Raw genomic sequence first — 15,848 nt, forward strand, 5'->3', positions numbered from 1 at the left:
CAGGGGCAGAACGACAGATTTGTACCTTGTCAGCTCGGGGGTTTGAACATGAAACCTTCCGGTTACTAGTCCAACGATCTAACCACTAGGCTACCCTGCCGCCCCAAATAAATGATATCATTGAGAAACTAGAAAGTAATTTTCCATGGAACAAAATGTTCCGGACTTGCTTCAGCTGGACAAAAGTATTCTCATGCTAGTCGAAGAATTGTAGAATCAATTTCAGTTATTGATTGCTGTCGCAAGTCCCATTAATGACCCATTCATACATAATTACTATCCAGAAATACGACAGCCATAATGTAGTTAAGGTAGAGATGTGTTTGAGAGACATCTCACTTTTATTGATATTGTTCATCAATAAATCTCAAACAATATTACATACATTAGACAATTGTGATAGAAAAATTAGGGAAAAAAAACAAAAACAAATTCAATTAATTAATTATATTAATATGATAAAACTACTTAATTAAAAGGAGTTCACTTGATTGTGACATCATCAGTAGTTACTGTTTGATTGACAGCTCCACTGATCGCTTCCATGGTGATTGACACATCACAAATCGATTGGACAAAGGGACACATTGAAGAACAATCTTTAAGTCAACCTAGTTCCGCTAACTTCTGCAAAAAATTCCCCGGGTTTTCATCAAAATCCTGGCTGGATTTCCTAGTTATTCCCTTGTAATTCCAGGAATATTCCAAACAAGGATTTCTGGAAAACAGGCAAATTTGAGGAAAGTTAACAGGAATATTCAAACCTACCGCTCACCTTCAGAAGAGAAAGATGTATATTTTACAATCTGGACGTTTAACTCTATATCTCAGTACTCTAGTGGTCTTGGGGGAAAATACAATCAGATCAGTCAATGACAAAACAATTCCTCTTACAAAAAAAAAAAACAGGCAATAATATGTTTCGGGTTTGAATGAATCTCAAAAGTGCTTCCTTGATTCCTCGCATCCTTTCCTCTCAGAAACAAAGCAGGAGACAGGATGCGAAGAAGGACTTTTTTAAGAGTATCCTGTGATTATGAAATCAAATGGAACGGCTCACAAAGGGGATAGTTTTACAGACACTGTTGCAGCTAAATGATCAGTTTACCCAGAATCCTTAAGATCAAAACAAATCTATTGACCAATGAGGATCCTAATCAAATCAACAGTAGAGCCAGTAGACTGGCAGCAGAAGAAGAGGTTGGAATCAGAGCATAAACATCCCAAAATGGCACCATATTCCTTATTTAGTGCACTACTGTCAACCAGAGCCCCCAGTCAAATGTAGTGTACTAAATAGGGAATAGGGTGCCATTTCAGACCCTGACTGTCTATCCACCATACTGACAGGTAGCCAACCCAGAATCAACCCAGACCAGAATCAACCCCTAGTGTACATATAAGAGGATTGGATAGGGGTCAGCAATATGGCAAAAATGGATCCTTTATTTATACAGGTTTGCCTCATTGAAACACAAACATGTATTTTGAAAAAGAGAAGTGTTTAAAAACACCCCCTAACCCACCAGAAGGCAAGGTGATGCTACTATCACACTGCGTGGACCTCAACTAACCAACTGTTTCAGATCTACTTAAGAGTCTAGGGTGGAGGAGCTAGGAATTGATTCAAGACCAGGCCGTAGCTAGCTAGTTGTCCTTGGTTTAAAATGTAAGCCCCCACTACCCAGATCCTAGCCTGGGTACCCTAGCCTGGGTACTAGTCTGTTTCTGCCTTCGTTCCACTCCTCCGTGCTAAACATATAGCATATGACGGAGGACAAGGGGTAGAATGTCAGCAGAATCGGAACGGCACCCAGTACTACTAGAAACCCATCTCTGTGGCACTTCAAGCGCTTGAGGCCCGGTTCTAAGAAAGCGCTGGTGGCCTGTCTGTTGTTCTAGAACTACATGATGATGCGCGGTTCAGGCACTGAGTCGGTGATGGACTTGTGAGGAAGCACGTTGGCACCGTTGAGGTAGAGCTCGTCGTTCACAATAACATCCTCCCCGAGGACAGTCACATTCTCCATACGCACCTGACAGACAGAGAGACGGAGAGGGGGAGAGAGAGAGACAGAGAGGGGGAGAGAGAGAGGGGGGAGAGAGAGAGACAGAGAGGGGGAGAGAGAGAGAGACAGAGAGGGGGAGAGAGAGAGACAGAGAGGGAGGGAGAGAGAGAGACAGAGAGGGAGGGAGAGAGAGACAGAGAGGAGGGAGAGAGAGACAGAGAGGGAGGGAGAGAGAGACAGAGAGAGGGAGGGAGAGAGACAGAGAGGGGGAGAGAGAGACAGAGAGGGAGGGAGAGAGAGACAGAGAGGAGGGAGAGAGAGAGGGAGAGAGACAGAGAGGGAGAGGAGAGGAGAGACAGAGAGGGAGAGAGAGAGGGAGAGACAGAGAGGGAGAGGAGAGGGAGAGACAGAGAGGGAGGAGAGAGAGACAGACAGAGAGGGAGAGAGAGAGGAGAGAGGAGGGAGAGAGAGAGGGAGAGACAGAGAGGGAGAGAGAGGGAGAGAGAGAGGAGAGACAGAGAGGGAGGGAGAGAGAGGGAGAGACAGAGAGGGAGAGAGAGAGGAGAGACAGAGAGGGGGAGAGAGTTAAAGAGAGCTCGATAAAGCCCTAGGACACATACTGTATACATGTGAAATACAGACATTTTTTTCCAAAAACGTTATTTCAAATGTTTGAGCTGATGTGCGTTTGATGATTTTGGCTTGGGGTTTGGGACTAATCATTACTCACAGACCTCGGTCACACACACCGGACATTATGTGAAATACTTTCAGAGAGGGAAAAGAGCACACAGTCAGGGACAGATATGATCACGACAGGGAGAAACCCAACAAATATTTTGTTAGTTTCACTGGATATTTTCTCCTAGATCAAAACAGACCCTGAGTCACACAGGCTGCGTTTATACAGGCCGCCCAGATTCAGCTCTTATGCAAACGATTGGCTGAAGGATCAGAATTGGGCTGCCTGTGTAAAACGCAGCCATACTGTGTTTACGTGAAGTATATTGGAAAGTATGACTTGGAAATCTGTAGTCTTTTGGGACAATTCCGTTGTGTCATATCCTGTGTACCAGACCAACGGAATCAAGCACACCAAGTATTTGTGATGTCACACCTCCATATTACTCAGGCAGGGGTATGCATCACCATCAGTGGAGTTAATGAAGCAGTTCAGCGCCCCTCCCCCCCCCCCCCCCCCCCTCCACAAAATAACACGTTCCATATCACAGCTATTCTATTAATATACACGAATGTTCAAAAGAAAATGTCCTAGTTTTTGGAGGAGAATAAAAAATGTTGTCTATTAAAATTACATCAAATTAATCAGACATACAGTGTAGACATTGTTAATGTTGTAAATGACTATTGTAGCTGGAAACGGCTGATTTTTAATGGAATATCTACATAGGCGTACAGAGGCCCATTATCAGCTACCATCACTCCTGTGTTAGTTAGTTAATCCAAGTTTATCATTTTAAAAAGGCTAATTGATCATTAGAAACCCCTTCTGCAATTATGTTAACACAGCTGTTCTGATTAAAAAAGCAATAAAACTGGCCTTTAGACTAGTTGAGTATCTGGAGCATCAGCATTTGTGGGTTCGATTACAGGGTCAAAATGCCCAGAAACAAAGACCTTTCTTCTGAAACTTGTCAGTCTATTCTTGTTCTGAGAAATGAAGACTATTCCATGTGAGAAATTGCCAAGAAACTGAAGATCTCATACAACGCTGTGTACTACTCCCTTCACAGAACAGCACAAACTGGCTCTAACCAGACTAGAAAGAGTGGGAGGCCCCGGTGCACAACTGAGCAAGAGGACAAGTTCATTAGAGTATTTAGTTTGAGAAACAGACGCTTGTCTATGTTCTTTTGCCCATCTTAATCTATTCAGATGCTCCAGATACTCAACTGGTTTAAAGAAGGCCAGTTGTATTGCTTCTTTAATAATCAGGTCAACAGTTTTCAGCTGTGTTAACATTTCCGGCTACAATAGTCCTTCATAACATTAACAATGTCTACACTTTATTTCTGATCAATTTGATGTTATTTTGAAATGGACAGAAATATTTGTTTTACTTTCAAAAACAAGGACATTTCTAAGAACGGTAGTATATATATATATATATATGGTCTAGATCAACACAAATTTACTCAAGGCCTTTTTTACATCAGCAGTTGTGTGAGTGAGCGTGTTGCTTGGGGAGACCACGTGCGTGTGTGAGTGTGTTGCTTGGGGAGACCACGTGCGTGTGTGAGTGTGTTGCTTGGGGAGACCACGTGCGTGTGTGAGTGTGTTGCTTGGGGAGACCACGTGCGTGTGTGAGTGTGTTGCTTGGGGAGACCACGTGCGTGTGTGAAGATTGAGTCTAGTTAATGAAGTAGTAAACAGTACTCTACAAATAATATTTCTGTGGTATTATTACACAGATATAACTATATTCAACAGGGTCTAATCACCCACTGTGTGTGTGTGTGTGTGTGTGTGTGTCTCCTCTCTACTCACCCACTGTCCTACTGAGGAGCTCCACCCTACGATGCAGGACTCGAGCCAAGAGTGTGATCTGACCCTTGACCCCTTCAGTACCGTACACCTTTTAATCCTGACCCCGTCCTCCAGTACCACCCCTGCCCCGATGGTCACGTTGGGCCCGATGGTGCAGTTCTCCCCTATCTGGGCTGTAGGATCCTGGACCAGAACACAGAGCAATGCCAGGTTAGAATATGGCATGTACATATACAGCTGATCTTGGATCAGGTCCATTTTGTTCATTTCCTCGTATTCATTATGGATCTAAAGGCTAAACTGATCCTAGACCAGCACACCGATGACAAAGAGCCTGGTTATATCTGATCTTCTGACGAGGCTCCCTCTGGTGGGATGTGTCTGTAACTGCAGGAACATACCACATGTGTAACTTATTTATACAGTCATTGATGGAATGGACTAAAATCCTACACCTGGTGAATGTCTATATTTTGTGGCTTAGTCCAGACACAAACCCTAGGACCTCATGACCTGAAAGGTGTCAGCTAACTGGAGGAGCCACCACCAAGCCAATCAGAGGGCAGCTAAATGGAGGAGCCACCACCAAGCCAATCAGAGGGCAGCTAAATGGAGGAGCCACCACCAAGCCAATCAGAGGGCAGCTAAATGGATGAGCCACCACCAAGCCAATCAGAGGGCAGCTAAATGGAGGAGCCACCACCAAGCCAATCAGAGGGCAGCTAAATGGAGGAGCCACCACCAAGCCAATCAGAGGGCAGCTAAATGGAGGAGCCACCACCAAGCCAATCAGAGGGCAGCTAAATGGATGAGCCACCACCAAGCCAATCAGAGGGCAGCTAAATGGATGAGCCACCACCAAGCCAATCAGAGGGCAGCTAAACGGAGGAGCCACCACCAAGCCAATCAGAGGGCAGCTAAATGGAGGAGCCACCACCAAGCCAATCAGAGGGCTACTGCTAATGTTTTTTTTCAGATCTGCCTGCCTTGTTGAACGGAGTTATATGATCCGGTGTCAGACTGGTTGACTCACCACCAGCACGTTACCCAGGAACCCAGGCCCAGTCTTCAGTCTGTCAGGTGTGTGTTGTCGTACAGACTGCAGGTACATACACATCCCAGTCAGGAAGTCCTTAGGCTGACCAATGTCCATCCAGAACCCTTGTAGCTCCATTGCGTAGAGATGGTTCTCCTCGGCCATGAAGGGGAAGATCTCTTTCTCAATAGAGGTGGGCCTGAGCTGGAAGAATAAAATATACACGGAGTGTAAAAAAACAAAACAAACATGAACACCTGCTCTTTCCATGACATAGACTGGCCAGATTAAAGTTATGGTCCCCTACTGATGTCCCGTGTTGATGTCAAAGAAGGATTTTTAAGCCTTGCGTTTTCAACACCTTGTAGAGTCAACATGGGCCAGCATCCCTGTGGAAATGCTTTCGACACCTTGCAGAGTCCATGCCCCGACGAATCGAGGCGTTTCTAATGTCTTGTACACACAGTGTACGTACCACAATCCACTTTAGCACACCATTTTATCCAACGTGACTTACAGTACAGTGAGTGGACACATTTTCAGAACATCGGCTTAAGGTTACAAAATAGATTCTAAATAGATTCTAAATAGATTCTAAATAGATTCTAAATAGATTCTAAATAGATTCTAAATCCACGAAGAAGAAAAAAAACAGTTTTCTTTACTAGCTGTGTCAAAACATCATATTATGTAATAAAATGAAGAGGTTTCACATCCGCACTAACCTTGATCCTCTTGAGCATGGTTGGGCTAAAGATGTACATCCCAGCGTTGATCTTGTTGGAGACGAACACCTGGGGTTTCTCCACAAATCGGTGGATGCGTCCGCTCTCTACCTCGTACATCACCACGCCATACTTCGACGGCTCCTCTACCTTCGTCACCTAGGAACAGACACGGTCACCAGCGCTCGTTTGAGACGGACGACATTACAGTCTACCAATCACCTTGCATCACCAATAACTCAGGTCTCGTCTTGGTCAAGCTGATCCCCTGAAACAGTTTGACAGTGTTGATTGGCCTGCTCTAACAGCAGAGGTCCCTTGCCTCTAAACACTCCTGATAGGTTTATAAGCAACGTGGTAGTATTTCCACCTTGCCGTCCGATAGGCTGGGTGGTGTTTTTCACCATGTGGCTTAAACCCAGCCAATCCTCTCAGATCTACAGGAGTATCTAGGAGCTACAGGGCCAACAGTAACAGTTTCCACTTACCACAATGGTCCCCTCTCTGCCGTGGTGCTTGTGGAACTTTAACATGTCCTCGAAGGGGAAGTCACAGATTACGTCGCTGTTGAGGACGAAGAATGGCTCGTCGTTGTCCGTTAGCAGCTCTCTGGCCAGAGCAAGAGGACCAGCTGGGGAGGGGGGGGGGGGGCAAAAGATAAACACACACTCCAAATGAACAATTCTATTAACTTGGTTAAATATCCGTAAGGATAAAAGGACCATAACTGGAGGTGAACAGCTCAATTCTATTCAATCAACTTGATTTTTTTATGCCAATGAAAGGATCTATTGCTGCTGGGTTGAAAACGGACATATTTATTTATTTAACCTTTTTTTTATAACTAGGCAAGTGAGTTAAGAACAACAATCCTCTTTACAATGACCGCCATACACCATAGATACATGGTAAAACATTCATACTGTAGCATCAGAATGTCCTCACATTATGTTGTAGTTCATGGCTCTGATGACCTGAACATGTCACCACTGACCACCAGACCATTGCAGTCAGTACCTATTCACCGGTAAAGACTGTCGAACGTCTGCTGGCCCGATAGTACTTAGCATCTCTGAACAGAGTGCCGACCGTCATTTGTAAACCAACCAACTGCAAACTGATTATATATAATATACAAAAATATAGATTTTTTTTTAAACGCAACATGCAACATTTTTCTAAGATTTGACCGAGTTAATTCGTAACGAAATCAGTCAATTTAAATAAATTATTTAGGCTCTAATCTATGGATTTCACATGACTGTGAATACAGACATGCAGCTGTTGGTCACAGATAGCTTTAATAAAAAGTAGGGGTGTGGATCAGAAAACCAGTCAGTATCTGGTGTGAACACCATTTGCCTCATGCAGAGTGACACATCTCCTTCACATAGAGTTGATCAGGCTGTTGATTGCGGCCTGTGGAATGACGTCCCACTCCTCTATAAATGGCTGTGTGAAGTTGCTGGATATTGGCGGGAACTGGAACACGCTGTCGTACACGTCGATCCAGAGCATCCCAAACATGCTTAGTGGGTGTCATGGCTGGTGAGTATACAGGCTAAGGAAGAACTGGGACACGGGGCCGTGCATTATCATGCTGAAACATGATGTGATGGCAACGAATGAATGGCACCACATTGTCCGTAGCTTATGCCTGCCCATACCAAAACACCACCGCCAACATGGGGCACTCATGTTCACGTTGACATCAGCAAACCTCTCGCCCACACGACGCCATACTCATGACGTGGTCTGAGGTTGTGAGGCCAGTTGGACGTACAGCCAAATTCTCTAAAACAACTTGAGGCGGCTTATGGTAGAGAAATTAACATTAAATGATCTGGCAACAGCTCTGGTGGACATTCCTGCACACAGCATGCCAATTGTACGTTCCCTCAACTTGAGACATCTGTGGCATTGTGTAGTGTGACAAAACTGCACATTTTAGAGTGCCCTTTTATTGTCCCCAGCACAAGGTGTTTAAATCACTAGCAAAAGTAAGAGTTACCAAATTATATTTTGAAAGAGAAAGCAAATTACTTTAAGATTGTTTTCGTTTCAGTCTCCATCTCCACTAACCGAAGTTAATTGTAAGGATTTTGTTTCTATTAATAATGTTTAATTAACAGCTGTACAGAAAGACTCATGTGAAGGCCAAAGGAAGGAGGAACTTCTTAATGCAATTGGGGCCTTTAAGGTTGGGAAACCTCCAGGGCTGGATGGCATACCCGTGGAGGTATACAAAACTTTTTTTTGATATACTCAGAGGACCATTATTAGAATGTTTTAACCACTCCTATATAAAACAGTAGATTATCAGATACTCAATAAGGAGGTCTGATTGAATTATTACTGAAACAGGACCCAAGTGGTAAATATAAAGATCCATAAAAATAAAAATAAATGGGTGCCTCTTACACTTCAGTGAAGCAAAGATTCTAGCTGAAAAGGAAATAACCTCCCAAACAGCATTTTTTTTTTTTTAAACAAGCCATAAAAAGTTATTTGCAATTTAAATTTATCCACCAGAAAGAAAACAGAACAAATAATACAACACATTGTGGTTAAACTCAAATACATTAGATTTTTTTAAATCATTTTTTAAATAAAAATAATAATAATAAAAGGTATAATCTTCGCAAATTATATCATAAATAGGACTGGTGGAGTCGGTCAGATAAAAATATAGGGAAGCTTTTGCTCAAAATGACCTCCAACTAATTGCAGCAAAAATAGAAGATGGAAGAAAATGGAAGAGGCAAGTAGAAGTAGGGGAAAAGTAAGGAACTTGTCTGTCGGCTCTTGATTAAAGACCATAACCGGTTAAAGAAAACTGTGATAAATAAAAAATATATACTAATTTAATTTAAGCACTGAAAAAAAATGGACAGCTGTGTCATACAGGATTGCAAAATAGTTGGGAAGATATTTGACGTACTGTTTCCATGGCACACGGTTTGTGAGCTGCCGGATTCAAATTTGAATTATTATACAAAATCCTTGCAATCAGCAGAATGTTATATATATGGGGGATACAACATTCCCAGCTCTGCAGATTTTGCTGCGAAGAGACAGAATCATTAGATCATTTGTTTTGGTACTGTCCATATGTCGCTTGTTTTCAATGTTGCGACAAACAGCAATGGCTAAAGAATTGTTATTTTATTTAACTAGGCAAGTCGGTTAAGAACAAATTCTTATTTACATTGACGGCCTACCCCGGCCAAACCAGGACGACGCTGGGCCAATTGCGCGCCGCCCTATGGGACTCCCAATCACGGACGGATATGATACAGCCTGGATTCGAACCAGGGACTGTAGTGACGCCTCTTGCACTGAGATGCAGTGCCTTAGACCGCTGCGCCACTTGGGAGCTCAGAATTGCAACATTGACTTGGAGATTATCTGAAAAATCAAGTCAATCGATCAATAATATAATAATTATTTGAGCAAAAAGGTTTATTTTTTATTTATAATCTGTAGAAATTATGAGAATAGAAAGGTTCAGAATTTGTGAAAGATAACAGCACAGTTGAAAAATATATGGCAAACAGAAATCCAATGTGGATGGTGTTATGAGATGGGAGGAATTGAACAGAGCTGAATGTTGGGAACAATAACAACTAATAACAAGATAACTCATGTAAAACAGTCTGTCCATAAAACATATATTGGTTCATTACTTTTGTGAAAGAAATAGATAGGAGAAGTTGAAGTTAGAGGAAGGACAGGAGTAAAATAAATAATAAAACTATTGTGAAATAGACTGGGCCCATAAAATCTATAAGCAGGAAGTAGAAGCCTAAGAGTGTTTGTTCACTAGTTAACTCCAATTAGGGGAGGTAGAGTTAGAAAGTAATAAAGGAAAATATTGTTTTTTTTAAAGGTGTGTGTGTGTGTGTGTATATATATTTATGCAAAAAAATGTATGGGGGATTGGAAGTGATGCAGACAATTATATTGATGGAAGCTACAATCTGCAATATTAAAGCTGATCTACCCCCCCCAAAAAAAAAAAAAAAGATTAAAATAAGATACCGCGCCGACAGCAAGCGAACAGCCCTGTACTATGCACACAGACAAACGGTCTGGGGAGATTTCTCCCTAACTTGTAAGAGCAGACTAATGACTGCATACGCCCCAGTTGATCAGCAGGTTGTACCTGTTCCAAGTGGTTCCTTCTCATGTGACAGGGAGATTCTAATACCGAGCTGTAAAACAGAGAACAGTACATGTGTCAAGTGCTTAGTAATTTGTTTAGACAAAAAGCTCCAATACAAAACAATACATACATTGACAATAGGAGAAAAAAGAAGCCTTACCCTCTCTTCCTGAACCCTCATCTCTCGCTCCAACAGATCAGACATGTAACTGACAGCCAGGATCACATGGTTAACTCCAGCCTGTCGACAGTCAGACACAGAATAAACAACGTACACTTTCCTGGATACAAAACGTTTCATTATGTTGAGTGTACAGTAAGGAATAAGAAGGCCTACTCTGTGTACACTGTACTGGAGTAGGTAGGTACGGCCATTTACACTGGAGTTGGTACAGTTGAAGTCGGAAGTTTACATACACCTTAGCCAAATAAATTTAAACTCAGTTTTGCACAATTCCTGACATTTAATCCTAGTAAAAATTCCCTGTTTTAAGTCAGTTAGGATCACCACTTTATTTAAAAAATGTGAAATGTCAGAATAATTTATTTCATATTTTACTTTCATCACAATCCCAGTGGATCAAAAGTTTACATTCACTCAGTTAGTATTTGGTAGCATTGCCTTTAAATAGTTTAACTTGGGTCAAACGTTTCAGGTAGCCTTCCACAAGCTTCCCACAATAAGTTGGGTGAATGTTGGCCCATTCCTCCTGACAGAGCTGGTGTAACTGAGTCAGGATTGTAGGCCTCTTTGCTTGCACACACCTTTTCAGTTCTGCCCACACATTTTCTATGGGATTGAGGTCAGGGCTTTGTGATGGCCACTCCAATACCTTGACTTTGTTGTCCTTAAGCCATTTGCCACAACTTTGGAAGTATGCTTGGGGTCATTGTCCATTTGGAAGACCCATTTGCGACCAATCTTTAACTTCCTGACTGATGTCTTGAGATGTTTCTTCAATATATCCACATAATTTTTCTTCCTCATGAAGCCATCTATTTTGTGAAGTGCACCAGTCCCTCCTGCAGCAAAGCACCCCCATAACATGATGCTGCCTCCCCCGTGCTTCACGGTTGGGATGGTGTTCTTCGGCTTGCAAGCCTCTCCCCTTTTCCTCCAAACATAACGATGGTCATTATGGCCAGACAGTTCGATTCTTGTTTCATCAGACCAGAGGACATTTCTCCAAAAAGTACGATCTTTGTCCCCATGTGCAGTTGCAAACCGTAGTCTGGCTTTTTATATGGTGGTTTTGGAGCAGTGGCTTCTTCCTTGCAGAGCAGCCCTTCAGGTTGTCGATATAGGACCCGTTTGACTGTGGATATGGATACTTTTGTACCCGTTTCCTCCATCATTTTCACAAGGTCCTTTGCGGTTGTTCTGGGATTGATTTGCACTTTTCGCACCAAAGTACATTCATCTCTAGGAGACAGAACGCGTCTCCTTCCTGAGCAGTATGACGGCTGCGTGGTCCCATGGCGTTTATACCTGCGTACTATCGTTTGTACAGATGAACGTGGTACCTTCAGGCATTTGGAAATTACTCCCAAGGATGAACCGGAATTGTGGAGGTCTACATTTTTTTGGGGCTGATTTCTTTTGATTTTCCCATTATGTCAAGCAAAGAGGCACTGAGTTTGAAGGTAGGCCTTGAAATACATCCACAGGTACACCTCCAATTGACTCACATGATGTCAATTAGCCTATCAGAAGCTTCTTCAGCCATGACTGGAATTTTCCAAGCTGTTTAAAGGCACAGTCAACTTAGTGTATGTAAACTTCTGACCCACTGGAATTGTGATACAGTACATTATAAGTGAAGTAATCTGTAGGGAAACAATTGTTGGAAAAATGACTTGTGTCATGTACAAAGTAGATGTCCTAACCGACTTGCCAAAACTATAGCTTGTTAACAAGAAATTTGTGGAGTTGTTGAAAAACGAGTTTTAATGACTCCAACCTAAGTGCATGTAAACTTCTGACTTCAACTGTAGATATCAAATCAAATGTATTTATATAGCCCTTCTTACATCAGCTGATATCTCAAAGCGCCGTACAGAAACCCAGATACAGCCATTTACACTGTACTGGAGTAGGTAGGTACGGTCACTATACATGTGAATGCTACAGATTTATAATCTACCAGATAGATCATAAATCCATGCTCTATGAATGTACATATATGGCAGGTTGTACGACTCACTAGTCAGCCTTAAGGCCCAACAGCAGTCAGAGTAATAGACTCACTAGTCAGCCTTAAGGCCCAACAGCAGCCAGAGTAATAGACTCACTAGTCAGCCTTAAGGCCCAACAGCAGCCAGAGTAATAGACTCACTAGTCAGCCTTAAGGCCCAACAGCAGTCAGAGCAATAGACTCACGGGTCAGCCTTAAGGCCCAACAGCAGCCAGAGTAATAGACTCACTAGTCAGCCTTGAGGCCCAACAGCAGTCAGAGCAATAGACTCACTAGTCAGCCTTGAGAAGCAATTCTACCAGGTCTTGTTTAAACTACTAACAAAATAGCACTCCAGCTTGTTGTCAATGAGATGTTCTCCGATGTCCAATTGTGTAAACAATTAGACACTTTTTTTCTTCAATTAAAAAAAAAAAACATTTGGATAATACATTGACATTCTGTCATTGTGCATACTGTACTCGGTAAAGCAGATCCATCTACACTACGCATGTGAATGTTACAGTAAATAGATTACACATCAATGATAAATTAATATTCACAATGACAGGTTGTAGGAGTCACTAACCTTGACCAGGGCTTCAACTTGATGCAGAAGGATGGGTTTGTTGGCAAACTCCACCAGTGGTTTAGGCACACTGAGGGTTAAAGGCCTGAGTCGAGTCCCATAGCCACCGACTAGGATCAGAGCTTTCATCTTGGCCCAGTACGAGATGGGGTCATCAATGGGTTAAAGAGATCAGGATGGCAGCGAGCATTGAGGTTATAGTGGAGCCTAGATACAATAATCAAAAACGTGTGACATGAGTGAATCCTCCATGACTGTACTAGAACAGTCGTACACATGCAACATTGGATTCAGAGGTGTAGCTTTAAAGAAGTGTGTTCAGAAACCATTGCTGTTTAGATTGAAATGTAATGACTAAACCATGGCTGAGAATGTGTAATCGTTGGTTTACCCCTTAACAGTTGTTATATTTATAACAGTCTAGTTGAGCAAGTGTTGACAGTGTCACGGGCGGTCACCCTCATTCACTCCCCTAGTAAGCGATTGTCCTTGATGGTACAATGTAAATAACCTTACAACATACTAGAAACCATGTATTGTTCCTGAATACACCCCAGCCAGCTAACTACGTGCACCTTCTGCCTTCCTCAGTCCTAGTAGCAAGTTAGCTGATTAGCTAACTGTCTGTCTGGACAAATACACCGTGATAACAACAAAATATGTTCAGCTGATACGAGTAAACAAATCACAGTGGTTTCAACTCACAGGAAGCTTATTTAGTTAACTACCCAAGTTAGATAGTTAAGTTAGCGTCCTGTCTTGGTTAGCTAGCTATCGAAGATAGCTAAATGAATGAAATATGAAACCAGCAAATTCAATAACCATCAAGCATCATTTTTGCTGGAGAGTTGAGGCACTTCAAACGATCTCTTTGAAAAGAAAGAAAAACTATAAATAAACTGTACATCTTTAGCTAGTCAAACTTCATACATCTACCTAGCTAAACGTACAGTAAGTAACGTTAGCTCCCTAGCCAACAATCGTTAAGTTGGCTAGCTAGCTGGATGGTAGCTAAATCAACGAACAAAGTACAAAAAGACAAAACAAAACTCACTCAAAAAGTTCATAAATCCTTTGCCAACTTGTTTCTTCAAAACGTCAAGAAATAGCTAGAACTGACTATGTATCAATATGACACGTAACCACTAAACAACGTGTAAATACGGGGTATTAAATCCTTGAATGACAAGATACACTTTAAAACATTCTTTCCGGGCGGATCAAGACCACAATGCCTTTCGACTACAACTCGTGACGTAAAAAGGGACGTTGGAATTAAAATATGCACCTTCACATTTGCCATTGGGGCTAAAAACAACAACATAATTGTGGATATAATATGAATTTATTTAAGACTATACGAGTGCATAGTATTATCAGGATCTCTAAAATGCGGGTTTTATTTTGCGTTTTATTAGTAACCATAGCCGATAATAGAACGTCTCAAATCCTTGTTTGGCCGCGCCCCTTTGTCTCTTGACCAATCACAGAAAAACAACGTGGCTAGGAAGTGCTGTCAAAATGCCACTTTATTTATTTATATATTTGTGTCTTACAATATTTATATATATATATAAGTGAATGGACATGATAACTAACATCGAAAATCTGGATAACATAAAGTTGCCCCAATTATGTGAGTAAACGACAGTGATTGGGAACCCCAAAATGGCACAACACAAGACAGGTGCTCAACTGTCATAATGCGCGCGTTGTGAGTGTTAACATAGAGGAAGAGAGAGGCCCAACTATCCCTCCAGGACGTGGCATTGTTTCGCTCACCTAGCAAGGATTTTTTTTGTGTGGAGGTCAATGAGAGTGTCGAATTTGGTCAACAACAAAAATGAATGGCTTACTTGCTACGTGAGGTTTATTTGATCGAATAGAAGCGTCATGCTTAAGTTGTTACGAGTGTATTGATATATATGTAGGATACTTAACATCCTGGCAACTTTGAGAGAAAAAACTATTTATATCGGAGTTGTCTTGATGTATATGCATATTCATGTCATGAGGCGTGTAAGTGTAGCATCTCTCTCCATTGAATACAGGCGGTGACGTCAACAACCCTCATCGAATATTCAAAAAATGATTACAATAATGGGATGTATTTAATTTTTTATTAAACAAGGCAAGTCAGTTAAGAACAAATTATTATTTACAATGACGGCCTACTATCCACCAATCCAAAGAAAGGATTGGTGGGAGCAAGACAGCCCACCGTGCTGCTTTGTGGACAACGACTCTCATTCGTAGAGTGGAGAGACGTGTAACTTGTCAGTATAGAGCCCCACAGTGGAAGTGTCATAATACCCATAAAACCTAGCGGTCAAACAGGGAAATATTTCCATTGTTTTTCCACCATTCATTTTTCACAAAGGGGATTTTAGAAACCCTTAAAATAAGGGCTGTGTTGTGTAGACTTACTGCTCCAGTTTCAACTGTTCTGACTGTGGCTATGAAACCTTGACTTGTTCACCGACGTGCTACCTGTCCCAGACCTGCTGTTTTCAACTCTCTAGAGACAGCAGGAGCGGTAGAGATACTCTGAATGATCGGCTATGAAAAAGCCAACTGACATTTACTCCTGAGGTGCTGACCTGCTGCACCCTCGACAACCACTGTGATTATTATTATTTGAC

The 15,848-nt window shown here is 42.0% G+C and overlaps 1 protein-coding gene across 1 annotated transcript; it reads right to left on the reverse strand.

The window, feature by feature from the left end:
• Window positions 1-301: 301 nt before the first annotated feature.
• gmppb (GDP-mannose pyrophosphorylase B) lies at window positions 302-14,437 on the reverse strand. The gene is made up of 9 exons (XM_029655359.2): window positions 14,261-14,437; window positions 13,207-13,413; window positions 10,604-10,684; window positions 10,444-10,492; window positions 6,767-6,909; window positions 6,279-6,437; window positions 5,551-5,757; window positions 4,518-4,700; window positions 302-2,036 (listed from the first exon to the last, which is right to left on the reverse strand). Exons 2-9 carry the CDS (start codon window positions 13,333-13,335, stop codon window positions 1,905-1,907), a joined length of 1,083 nt encoding a protein of 360 aa, XP_029511219.1. The 5' UTR covers window positions 13,336-13,413; window positions 14,261-14,437; the 3' UTR covers window positions 302-1,904.
• Window positions 14,438-15,848: the final 1,411 nt, after the last annotated feature.

This window comes from Oncorhynchus nerka, linkage group LG2, assembly GCF_034236695.1.
Source record: "Oncorhynchus nerka isolate Pitt River linkage group LG2, Oner_Uvic_2.0, whole genome shotgun sequence".
Classification (NCBI taxonomy): domain Eukaryota; kingdom Metazoa; phylum Chordata; class Actinopteri; order Salmoniformes; family Salmonidae; genus Oncorhynchus; species Oncorhynchus nerka.

Coding starts and splice junctions, on each gene's coding strand:
- gmppb (XM_029655359.2), bottom strand. CDS start 13,335: ATGAAAGCTCTGATCCTAGTCGGTGGCTATGGGACTCGACTCAGGCCT. Junction 10,685..13,206: donor AAGTTGAAGCCCTGGTCAAG/GTTAGTGACTCC, acceptor GACTGTCGACAG/GCTGGAGTTAACCATGTGAT. Junction 4,701..5,550: donor TCCTGGGTAACGTGCTGGTG/GTGAGTCAACCA, acceptor GTTCTGGTCCAG/GATCCTACAGCCCAGATAGG.